This window comes from Falco biarmicus, chromosome 6 (assembly GCF_023638135.1).
Source record: "Falco biarmicus isolate bFalBia1 chromosome 6, bFalBia1.pri, whole genome shotgun sequence".
In the NCBI taxonomy this organism is placed as follows: domain Eukaryota; kingdom Metazoa; phylum Chordata; class Aves; order Falconiformes; family Falconidae; genus Falco; species Falco biarmicus.
The window spans coordinates 9,199,174-9,211,366 of NC_079293.1; the positions used below are offsets into that span (position 1 = coordinate 9,199,174).

The following is a 12,193-nucleotide window of genomic DNA, read 5'->3' on the forward strand; positions in this document are numbered from 1 at the left end:
GTGTGTGATGCAGTTCCTTACTTTCTAATGCTACTTCTGTTTCCAATGCAAACTTACAAACTCTGAAGCTCTAACGGCATTATCATATTGCTTAAAACATTGATACCATATTGCTTAAAACATTATTTTCTTTTTGTTAATCAATAAACCTGCATGGCTTACCTAGATCTTTGTTGGCAACTACTTGATTAGTTTTAATGACATGACAAAAAATTGGAATCCCTGTAAGAAGTACATGGAAGATCAGACTCAGTCTAGGACAGATCAGCAGAATGCTCTGTGCATGGATTTTCTGCCATATGAGGTGATTTTTTTTTTGACTAAAGTCCAAAAGGCATACTGATTGCTCATATGGACAAAGTATTGTCATCTCCAGTATTAACTAAAGATTTAAAAACTTTTATTTCTTATGTTGTGGCGTTTAATAAAGTCTGAAGAGACTTACAGTTTTGCTGGGATCGTATGGGATTGTATTTTTAGATCAGGTTTTGTAGTCATCTGAATACAGAATGACTTAGAATAAGATTATAGAGGTGTTATTTTTTAATCAGTCAGTGTGTAGCCCTACTGAAATGTTTTTGAAATTTTTGAGAGGTTCCGCCTTTGAATAGTATAGAAGAGCAGATCCTGAAAAGCAAAGCCAGCATAACGCTCTAGTAGGCCAAGTACTGAGTTCGCAGGTTGTTAATTAAGAAAAAAAAAAATCTTAAAAAAAATCTGTAAATGCTTTTTATATAGCCTTCAGGCATCTGTAGGGTGGGTGATCTGTCAGATCTTTTCATTGATACGTTTATTTTTCAAGGCAAGTACAACATTCCTGAATGGATAACTTACTTGGGTGGTGAGAAGATAGAAACATTTTTAGTATTTACTCTTAATGTAATTACTTCTTGTCCTCTTCCCACCACTTGATCCTTTGTTACTGTTCTGGAAGCAGTGTAGAAGCCTTTTGATTTTTTTTTTCTTTTTTTTTTTAAACTGGCTTAAAAATTCAAGTGTTCTTTCCACTCCTACAAATCTGCAGCAACCCCTTCTAACTTTGCAGAAGGTCTGTAGATATTTTTTGACTTACCATGGAAGCAGGCTGTCATTGGAGATTGTTCCTTAAAGCAAAGGAGAACATAAACCTGCAAAGGAATTTCAGAATACTTGGAGACTGATTTAAGCAGCTATGATGTAGTTTCCTCACTTGTGAAAAAGGTTAAATGTTGTAGTAACAGCTAATTAACTTTGCTTTTTTGCTAGTTTTAGAAGGTTGTTCTAGCATACCATTGTTGTGATTGATAGCATTAAATTTTAGTTTTCAGACTTGAATGTTGCTTGTAACTAATTTTTGTTTGTCCCTATGCATTTAAAAGTAAAGTAGTTCTCTTCCTGCTAAAGGTCTTTTCTGTATAGGTGTGCAAAGTAGTCCTCTTCCCTTAGTGTCCATGTGAAGAACCAGAGTTCTTAGGTTTTCCATTATGATGATGAGTGGAAACATTTCTCTGTTAGCTGTTCCAGTTAGCATTTACTTATCTTGAAGGTGGGAAGCAAAAAATACGGTGTATTGCTTTGGAAGAGTTTGTTCTTACTGTTGTCTGTTTGCCTAGCATGTATGTGCTTTCTCTTTCTCTTCTGGATAAACTTCTGGTATATTTTAGGATTATAGTTTTTGTTGTTGTTGTTGCATTACATGTGACGCATTGCAATGAATACACAGTGATCTTTCTTCCTGTGTTTGCAACTAATGCCTCAGTCCCTTAATGTGAAGGATGAGAGAGAATGTTACCTACCTCAGGCTAGTAGAGACTTAGTTCATTGTCTTTTTAAACAGTGCTGACAACTTGTGTTGGAAGGCGTGATAGAAATGCACAGTGTTACTGTGTGTAGACTTGAGTTCCATTATTTTTTCTGGCAGTAAGTGTGTTAGTAAGTTTTTTCTAATAATCTTACTAGATTCACGGGCTATTGCATTTCGTCCTGTTGGCTTTTAATTGCTTCAGTCAATATAATTTGTGCTGTGTTCCAAATCTGTTTTCAGTGGATGATTTCCTAATGTTCATTTCATCAATGGGCTCTTTTTTTTTTTTTTTTTTTCCCTGATGTCACTAACAGAAAGGCCTGGCTTGAGGAACTTCACTGGTAACATCCTTTTAACTCTGTATGTCTTCCCCAAACCAGTAACTGTTAATCCTCCGCTTAGCAAGTGTACCTACTCTGCATTTTCTCCTAGTAATCACAGTCTGTTCCATTTGAACTGTTTTCCGTGCCATGTCATGGCTATGAAATCTAGCTAGTTTGAATGAACTATTATTTTCTTGGTATAAAAAAACCAGTTACTTTACTGAGGAAAGTTGCTGAGTTTGTCTGGTACTCTCTACTCTTGATTAGTTTTCATTTTACTTGATTTCCCACCCCCACCCCCTTTTTTTTTTTCTCTCCCGTGTCCTTTACTTTTCTTAAAAACTAGGGTTTAAGTCTTTTACGCTACCTATTGAGAACAGGTCAGAAAGGCTTACTATTTAGTTCTCTCTCTGTAGGTGGTACTACTCTGTTTTTGTATGGATCTAAGACATGTTACTTTGTGTACTAGTTTCACAGCTCTGTTCTCCCTGGTTTGGGGGAGAACAATAAGCTGTCTTCAAAACTGAGAGGAAAAGAGTAACTTCCCTTTTTCATTCTGTTTTATCAACATTCCTCCCTTTGTGATGTACAATGTCCACCTGTTCCCTTGCTAGTGAAAATATGGGCAAATAGCTTAATTCTTGGGGTTGAGGCTGAAAGTAATCTTAACTTAGTCCTCATTGTATAGCATCACTGGTTCTTCCCTGTTTGTGGTCAAAGAATCCTTGCTACTTGCTTTGCTACCAGCAGTGTCTTAGTATGTTCACTCTTTGCGGCCCTTTGTTGGGACAGCTCTTAATTGACCAGTACCTCTTCTGTTCTCGTGAATGTCTCTTCACCATTGGTATCCCATTATTCAGCAGGGGAAGGTTCCAGACAAAGTAACCATTTTATCTTCTTTGGGGTACGGTCTTCATATATTTCTTGCATCTTCGATTTAAAAGGGATGGGGTGGGGAAAGCAGCTTCCTTCTTGCTCAAGTCCTTTATCTAGCTTTCTGAAGTTACGCTTCACGGATTTACTGCCGCTTCCCCTTTTGCATCTTAAGTTTCTGTTCCAAATGACCAACTCCTCAGTGTTAGCTTTATTATTGAGGAAATTCCATTGTAAAGTGTCATTCATTAATCCCAAAATATTTTTGTTTAAAGAAAAAGTCTACTGGGTATAGCACACTCTGGCAGGCTTTGCTCTTTAATTTGTAATAGTAATTATATTTTGGAAGCTTATCCCCAACAGTAATTTTTGTTCTTAGAATATTAAGGATCTTTATTTCCTAGTAATTGTATGTAGGACTTGAGGGGCTGTAGTAAAAGGCCTTATTGCTGTCCTTTCCAAAAGCATTTTCTAGACCAGTTTCTGGCCACTTACAGAGTAAAACTATTTGCACCGCATTAGTCACTGAATAATCAATCACTATTTGTTTCCTTTACATAAGAAGGGAGTGTCATCCAACTGACCCTTGTAATTCCCAGGGGATTCTTAAAAATAGTCCATCCAAACCATTTCTTGCTGGGAAAGATTAAAAAAAACCATCATCTTATTAGTCTTAATTTTTTTCCTTCTGTTCATTTTTTTCCCCTCTCGCCATGGTTAGCAAATAGTTCTTCCTACGACATGGCTTGTTTTCCTTGTAAAACAAAAAGTCTTCAAATCTTAGGGTCTAGTAGAACCCAGAAATTCTATTTATGAAGGACTTGGATGTTAGGAAGCTTGATACTTTAATGTTTCCTTTGTTGGAAAAAGGGAAAGGGACTAGAAATCTCTGTGTAAATACTCCTTTTCCAGGTTTTTATTACACATCTGCAAAGCTTATTCTTGGGCTGAATTTCCTTCCCCTTTCCACCTACCTCCCCAAACTGTCTCCCTTTAATACGGTGAGCCTTCTACATTAAAAAAAGCAGCACAAAGTTGTAACTTTGCCTTGGTTGTTGGATCTTGCTTAGCCAAAATTAATTCTGCATTCCTAGCTGTTGTGATGTTAGTGCCACTCGCTTGAAGCTCTGTTTTTATTTTCCATCTCTTTCTATAGGATGCTTCTGTTCATTTCTTCTGGAGTGATGGTCAAAATAGAACATAAAACTTGGATTCGTTTATGTTCCTCTTTTGCTAACCCAGAAACTCATTTGACTTTTATGGAAAGTACTTGCAGTAAGAAAGACCTTTATCAAATACCTGAGAGCATGGTAATAGGTGTAGCAGCCTCTACCACTGGGGGGTGTGTGCAGGGGTGCGGGTGTGTTGTAAGACCGTGGGCAAAAGATTTAGACTTCTTGCCTTTGGCTCAGCCTGTAAGATAGTGAGAACAGTACCTACTTCACAGTTTTTTTGAGGCTTGGTTCGTTAACATTTTAAAATAATGCTGATGGCCTCTGGAAGGTGCTGCAGAAGTGCATAGTGCTACTGTCTGCAGGCTGAATACCATTGTTTTTTCTGGCGGTATATAGGCCTGCCACAGCTAGGGGAAGAATTTTGTTTGGTGTCTCTTTAAAGAAAATGCAAAAGTGCTTTGCTGGGGAGAATAGAAAGGGGCTTTCTGAAGAGGTGCTGAAGACGTGAAAATTCAGAGTGGTGATTGGTCACCTCTGCTTGATTGACAGGTTGCAGGGAAAAACAAAAACCCATTTGTTCTGGCTTAATGGAACTGGAAAACAGAAAATGAGTATCAGGTAAAAATTCCTTTTTTAAAATCTTTGCAGTTCTCCTTTAAAAAGTGGAGTTTTTACACAAATCTACACCTCCCCCACTCCAATAAATTAGGAGTAGGAATTACAGAAACAGGCAGTTGCTAAGTTGTGTAATGTGGGTTGCCTTATGTCAGTGCGTTTTCTAGCAGGCAGGTGTTCTGAAACACCACAGCAGCCAATGCTACTGGGCTAGCTTAGCAAAAAGGCAGAGGATTGAAAGGGTGTAGTGACTAAGCCCTGAACTGGACCCAGCTCTCTGGTTAGGCTCATTAGCAGGTCGTTCAAGGGGAAGCTTTTATTTTCACTTCCTATACTGTGCCTGCTTTGTGGATAAAGTCTGTCAGTTTCTACTATCAATTTGGCATCTTTCATGAGCATTATTACAAAATTCACTGAGAAGTGAATAGCTAAAAAGTAAACTGTTTTAAAGTAACTTCCATCTAGCAGTATACTGTCTTACAGATTTTACAATAAATTTCAACATCAGCACCACAGTTTTGAGAATCATAATTGAAATTTATTTATTTCTGGTAACTTAATTATTTTGTATGTTGATGTATTTCAGATTGAAGGACAAGGACATGGTGCAGTTTTTGACTGCAAGTGCTCTCCTGATGGACAGCATTTTGCATGTACTGATTCTCACGGTCACCTTCTGATTTTTGGCTTTGGTTCCAGTAGCAAATATGACAAGGTACAGTGCAAGATGAAAATCAAAATGTTTGTCTGTGTTGAATGCATTCATGCAAACTTTCCTTCAGAGCTTCATTTCAAGAGGGTGTGTCTTAACACAATATTGAGCCATTAATATGAAATGTCTCAGATTCTTGTTGTTGACATTGAGCTTACTTTCACTGTATTGTTTTAAACTATGGAAACATGCTATTAAGGTACTGTCTAAATGGGAAGTTAAAAACAACCTTAAGAAAAACAAAACAAAGCACCCAAAACATTTAAAAAGTTACCCAGTCACTGTCTATTTTCTTAAGTGACAAGGCTGAAAGTGTCTACTAATGGGTCCACATGAATAATGTGAATAAACTGCAGTGGAACTGAAACAAGAGTTAAACATTTTGGTTTAAAATTTTTTCTGGTTTCTGACTAAGACCAAAAAAAGAGTGGGAGAGGTGTAATAAAACCTAATTCCTGCTATCTGCTTTTAAACAATGCATAGTCTGGGAGACATTTGCAACAAATGTACTGTATGTTCTAGTGGTACGATTTTATGTCTGCTAATGAAGTTCTCCTGTCACGGATGCTGTGGTGCTTACACAGCAATGTTCCACCAATATTGGGTGATTAAAATATTACATCTTTATTCTAATGTCATAGTCTACGTTATGTATTCTAAGCATGGTTGTCTTGCCACAGACCCTCATGAGTGTATAGATATGTGGTGTTATGTTTGTTCTCTGTGGAGGAACATGCCCTATGAACTATACAGGTTATCAGGTTTGGAGTGCCCACAAGGTCCTAGTTCTTTTACCACCGAGGCAGGAGGTGTGGTGTGTCTCTTCTCCCTCTTTCTAAGACTTAAGCAGACATATCTTCTCCAGGATTTTCTTTTCTGCTTCTGTTAGCTGATACTGGAAGTTTATTGGTGAAGTGCTTGGATCTTGCCTCCTGCTTTGGATCTTTGGACTCAAGCTGGTCTTGAAAGCATTTTGGCAAATAGCAACACAGAGGGTCCTGAAGGAGGGAGAGCAAAAGGAGTTTAAATATTATTTTTTTTTTAGTCTTCCAGCTCTTTTTTTGATGCTAGTTACAGCAGTATTTGCATATTGAGGATTATATTTTTCTCCTTGTCTCTCAACTATGATTTGAAGTACTTGGTACTTGGCTGCTGTTGCTGTCCTGCAGCTATTGCTAGCTGTGCATTTCCCCTTTCATTCCAAAGAAAACAAATGAGCAGAGGCACCGCAACAAGGAAAACCAGGATTATTAGATAATTTTAAAGGTCTTTGACTTTCAGAGTTTTTTAGTATTCCAGACCTTAAAGTCTTTTGTAATAGAAACATTTTTCTCACTGTGTCCATTGATTAATCCAGGTTTTATTTCTCCAGTCATTTTGGAAGTGTATAGACCTCTGCCACTCAGAAATGTTGAGCCTTCCCCTCTTTACTGTGATACACCAGGAGTTTCTTATACGCTGCCATTTGATAATTTACCTTGTGAAGGATTAGATCTGTTTGAAGAATGAAAACTACAGACCCTTTGTTCTCTTGGGATTGTTGCTGCAGCCTCTGAGAAAAGATTATGTTTAAAATTAGTCACTTACTGGGTGATTTAAAATGATCCTCTCCAGCAGTTACTGTGCCAGTGGTAATCTTGGCATTCTTGACCATAGAAGAAATGGGAGCAATTAGGATTTGCATTTGTTACCTCTTTAATCTCAGTCTTCAGCTCTCAGAAAACTCAGTCTGGAAGTTTCTGATCTCTTTCTTGTCTGGTTCCATCTCTTCTTTTATTTTTGTCTGACCTGATCTATAGAAGAATGTAACTACAGGTAGGTAGGTAGGTAGGTGCTGGAGAATAGGTGTTCTTTTTTTCTGTCCTTCCCCACCACCACTGCCCTAATACTTGGGTTTATTTTCAGACACCTTGCGAGAATATGCTCTGGTAGGAGCTGCAGTTTTTTGGCTTTAAAGTGGTTTCCATCTGTCTCAGGGAATTACTTGTACAGGAAAAAGGGGTATGGTAACCTGTCCTGTATTGCTGTATTTGTGAATTGCAGTCAGGACAATGATTACAGCTTGAGATGGTGTTAGATGTGCTGAGAGAGCAAGCTCTTGGTTTTCCACGTGTATGGTTTGCATGTTTTGTTCAGGTAGTATCTGTATTTCCTGCTTGACTGGAACCACTGGGCAGGCTTTTCTTTCCCCAGTGTGATCTTGGCCACAATGAAGGTGATGGGGTGTGTTTGGTTTGTTTTCTTTTTTTTTTCTTTCTTTCTTTTTTTGATGATAAATGTTTTTCTGAAGTAATTCTTCAGTGTGTGTGGGGGAAGACTACATTTGCTGCTTTTTTAGGGCTCCTTTGTTATTTGACCCAGTTAAGGGGGCCTTGAGCCAAGCTCAGCTGAAATTTCTGTGTGTGTGAAGACCATTGGAGATGAGCTGAGCTCACTGTCAACAGTGCTTGTGCATTTCAGAAGTTCATGCTTAGGTGGAAACTTGTCCAGGAATGCCTAACTGTCCTAAAGCGTGAGGGTACCTTTCTGTTGATTGTATTTCTTAGATTGGACCAGATCTCTGAGTTTGCAAAGGCTTTTGTCCCTGAGAACTGCCCAAACCACAGCTCTTTGTTGCAAGTTCACAGCTCTTGTGTGGTGGATTAGTGCAGTAGTGGGGAAAAATCTCTGCATTTGTGTAGGTGTGCCCCTTCGGAGAAACTGAGGATTTTGAATGTGCAGTGTAGTTACTGAAGGAGAGTGTTATTTGTAGAGCTCAGATCCTGTGGACAGCTTTTGCCGGCTGGGTTTGTGAAGCCATGTGTTCAGAGGACTCACATCTTCATGGTGGTGTCGTATCTTCTTGTTGTCATGAAACTGATCTCTAATAGTATATCAAGAAGTAGGTCTGGTTGTTACTACTTGTAACTGGGTGTCTACTGAACATAACCATTTAAGGTTCTTTGAAACATCTAATCTTCTGATTTTTCTCAGGACTTGCAGTAGCCTGAGGACAAGGCTGCTACCCCCAGGTTCCAGTAGGGACATTCCAGTCTTGTATCTGAGAGCTGGTCTGAGCCTGGGTTTTCCACGAAATGCCATTCCTCCCTTGTGGAGTAGAAAATTGTTGTTTATTCTCTCTACCACGTCTGATTGCAGTACAGAGTACAAAAAGGGTAATTGCACACTCCATCATGATACTGCACCAGAGACTATTCTGGTAGAGGTCAGTGAATCTCAAAAAGAATTTTCAGATGTTCCCTTTGCTTACAAAACCTGGGATGCAGACAAAACCATACAACCAAATCACAGCACATTAAAACTCAGAGTCTGTATGATCATGCTGTTGAAATATCTTCTTAGTGTGAGAAATACTTAATAGGAAAATTGACACTAGGTGAAAGAAAGTACTGGACACTCTACTGTTACGATTCTAGGGAAAATTTTAAGTCCTTCTAGGACCTATGCCTTTATCATTTTGAGCTATTTGAGCTGAAGGGTCAAAGTTGCTGAACAGGTGTTGATTCTGTCATTCAGACACACGAAAGTACTTTTATCTTTCTCATTCAGCCTCTCTTAACAGAGAATCTGGCAACAAGACTTTACCCAGTCGGGGTTTCTTACTGCAGTGGGACGTGACCTTGTCCATACATACTTCGTAAGGGTAACCACTTGAATCCCTGGAGTTAAATCATTGCTATTGCATCTTTCCATGCATCTTTCCAATTTCTTGCAGTTGTTACTTCTCTGAATTTTTCTGTGGTACAGATACCATGTTACCTAGTATTTTTTTTAAAAAAAAAATTATCTACCTCATGTGGCCGCATGTAGGCACTTTGTGATATTGTAATTGATAGATGTTTGCTGTCATCTTTCCTTCCTATTCTCACGTCCAGGACAGGAGACCTTTGTCACTGAGAGCCCAGGCCTCTGAGTAGGTGGTATAACCTCTGCCTTACTGATTTCTGCATCACAAGTTACTGCAAACTATGTTACGGATTGGTCATGTTAGAGCATGCTCTTCAGAAATGTAAATTCTACAACTTGGGCATTCCTCTGTCCGTGCTCCTGATACCTGTCTCTTAACACCTAAGACTTTTTGGAGATATCTATGCCTTGAGTTAGTTGTTTAATTGTTTTTATATTGCACTGGAAATCTAATTTGCATGAATGATGATTTTATGACTATATTTTCAGTTCAAAGTTAAACTGAGTAGATGAGCTGCCAAAGGGTTTGCTTGCCAGTAAGTAGGTAGTGTTGGGATGTGTAGTAGTCATGTCAGCTTGTCTTTGGTTCTCTTTCTCTTTTTTGCCTTGCGGTTCAGTACCTTTCTGATTGCATGACACTGAGGTGCATGTGCCAGTGAGAGATGGAACTTAAGCCCTTTCACGTACTATTTGGATAAAGGAAATCCTCAGTCTTGAGCGTCTGTGGAAAGTCATCTAGAATAAATTACGAGCAGGTGGACTGAAATAATAAAGACAACTTTAAGCCTGAAGAATTCAACTTTAGATCAGCTTTATTTTATCTACTGGAACTTTTTCATGTATCTAGCATTGTAATAGGAATATATAAGTTTGGCTGCTGCTGTTAAAACATTTGGCAATAACATTCTGCGATAAATATTTTCTACTCCTCTTGTTCCTGCACCCATAGCTCATAAGTCTGTGACACAGTTTTTGTTACCAGAATATATATTAATATATTCAGAGTATAGAAGAAAATTTGTGAATTATTTAATAAGCCCATGCTGTGTTTGGTCAAATGTCTGCAAGTAATTAAATATTGCCCTATTCCCCTGGTCTTTAAATGCTCCCGACCCTCAAACATGTGGATTATTCTCCTTGCGCTATAATAAAGAAAAGTAGTACTGGGGAAAAAAAAAAAATCATAGTCATTAAATTTTCCCCATTAAACTGAGGTAAACAGATCACTTTATAACCTTGTTTTTGCAAAAGTGACCACAAGTAACATTGTTAAAAGTACTTTTGGCAGTTATCTTCTGTATGCTTTTTTGTAATAGGTTCTTAAAAAAATTACAAAATAACTTTGTTTACAGATAGCAGATCAGATGTTCTTTCATAGTGATTATCGGCCCCTTATCCGTGATGCCAACAACTTTGTCCTGGATGAACAGACACAGCAGGCTCCACACCTTATGCCTCCCCCATTTTTGGTTGATGTGGATGGCAACCCTCATCCTGCAAGGTATCAAAGACTAGTTCCTGGTCGTGAGAACTGCAGGGAGGAACAGCTTATTCCTCAGATGGGAGTGACATCTTCAGGTATGGAAAATTTCACTTCACTACACAGTAGCCTATCTAGTTACTTCCAGGTGTTCTACACTTTCCCTCTTGCTTCGTCCTTTTTCTTCATTTCTGGGCATAGTAGTTCATGTAGTGTGGAAGAATTGGGATGTCCTTGGCACTGATTGATTGTGACGTTTTCACTTAACAGTATTGTCATTGACCAAATTAGTACTAGTTGGTGCAACAATACCAGTTGGCTTGGAGCTCATTTAATTATTGGAACAGTGTATGATGCTGAGTGAGCTTTCGGGTGATCTCTTTGGAGTGAGACTTCCTACTTCAGAAAACCTAGGAAACAGACTGTTCTTCCACAGATCACTTGGAACGTGTAATACCTACAAGAAGAGCAAAATGGGAGGACGCCTGGAACATGCAAAATCCTCTTCCTATTTAAGTGAAAGCAGTCATTCAGCTTAAGCTTTGATAGTTTGATTAGAGAACTCTAAAGAGTTGCTGAGGATGCAAAATCTAGGAAGTTCCTTGAAAGTTGTGTTCTCCATGCTTACAACATGGGAGGAATGTGCGTATGTTGGGCTAATGGTAGGCTGTTGGGAGCTGCCTGGATGTGGCCCACCGTGGGTGGGGGTGTAAAAACGATGCCTACTTGTTTTGTGTCACTAGTTCAATATTAGTATAAATGAGCAAACAGTGACTGGTGATAGTAGCTTTAAATGATTTCAAGATAAGCATTGTTAAGTATTTGGATATTCTTGAAAACCGGGAAAAACCGACTGTGCCTGTGAACGGTAGCTTATACGTACGCCATACTTAAGCCTGTGATGTGTCAGATGTTCCAATAGGGTTAACTGACAGTGCAGTTACCAGTAGATCTCTTTATCCTCATTTGTAGACCTGAGGATTATCAGCCACCAAATACTTACACAATAATTTGTAAGGAGCATTTCTATATTTCCTCCAAAATTGTAGGAAGAAATGCTACCTGAGAAGGAACTGTAGGAAGAAGAAAAATCTTTCTGGTGAATGTATACTGTGCTTTATCTTTAACTTTCTAGTTAGTGGCTTGAAGCTAAATTCAGTTTCCAAGGAAGGATGCGATTTTACTTTGTTGTTGCAGTTACAGCATGGATCTATGACATTATGAAATTCTCCAAATTAGAAAATGTCCTGGAATATTCTCCAATATAATATCTTGCAACAAGTCAGACTCTGCACACAGACCCAACAATATTTAGTTTAATGGTGTGGCTGCATGACACATGATTACCTGTAGGAAGATGATGTCTATAGCATTTTGTTTAATAGCAGGAAGCCATCAACCAGGCTGGCAGAGAGCCAGAGAGATTATAGAGGGAAGATATTTTTCTACCTCTTTACAGTTTAGGAACAATATATTCAGTCTTATGCAGAGCTAAACTGTGGTCATGTATTTGTGTTCCCTTCCACTAAGGAAGCTCCATTTCTT

General features: G+C 38.6%; 1 protein-coding gene across 4 annotated transcripts in view; it reads left to right on the forward strand.

The window, feature by feature from the left end:
- PHIP (pleckstrin homology domain interacting protein) overlaps positions 1 to 12,193 on the forward strand; it is a 119,320-nt gene that overhangs the window by 58,631 nt on the left and 48,496 nt on the right. For 3 of the 4 annotated variants that reach the window (XM_056343973.1, XM_056343974.1, XM_056343976.1), the window contains 2 exons: positions 5,356 to 5,484; positions 10,521 to 10,746. In XM_056343973.1, coding sequence (XP_056199948.1) covers positions 5,356 to 5,484; positions 10,521 to 10,746 — 355 coding nt within the window. The remainder of the gene's footprint in view (positions 1 to 5,355; positions 5,485 to 10,520; positions 10,747 to 12,193) is intronic. The other variant, XM_056343975.1, reaches the window with a different exon arrangement.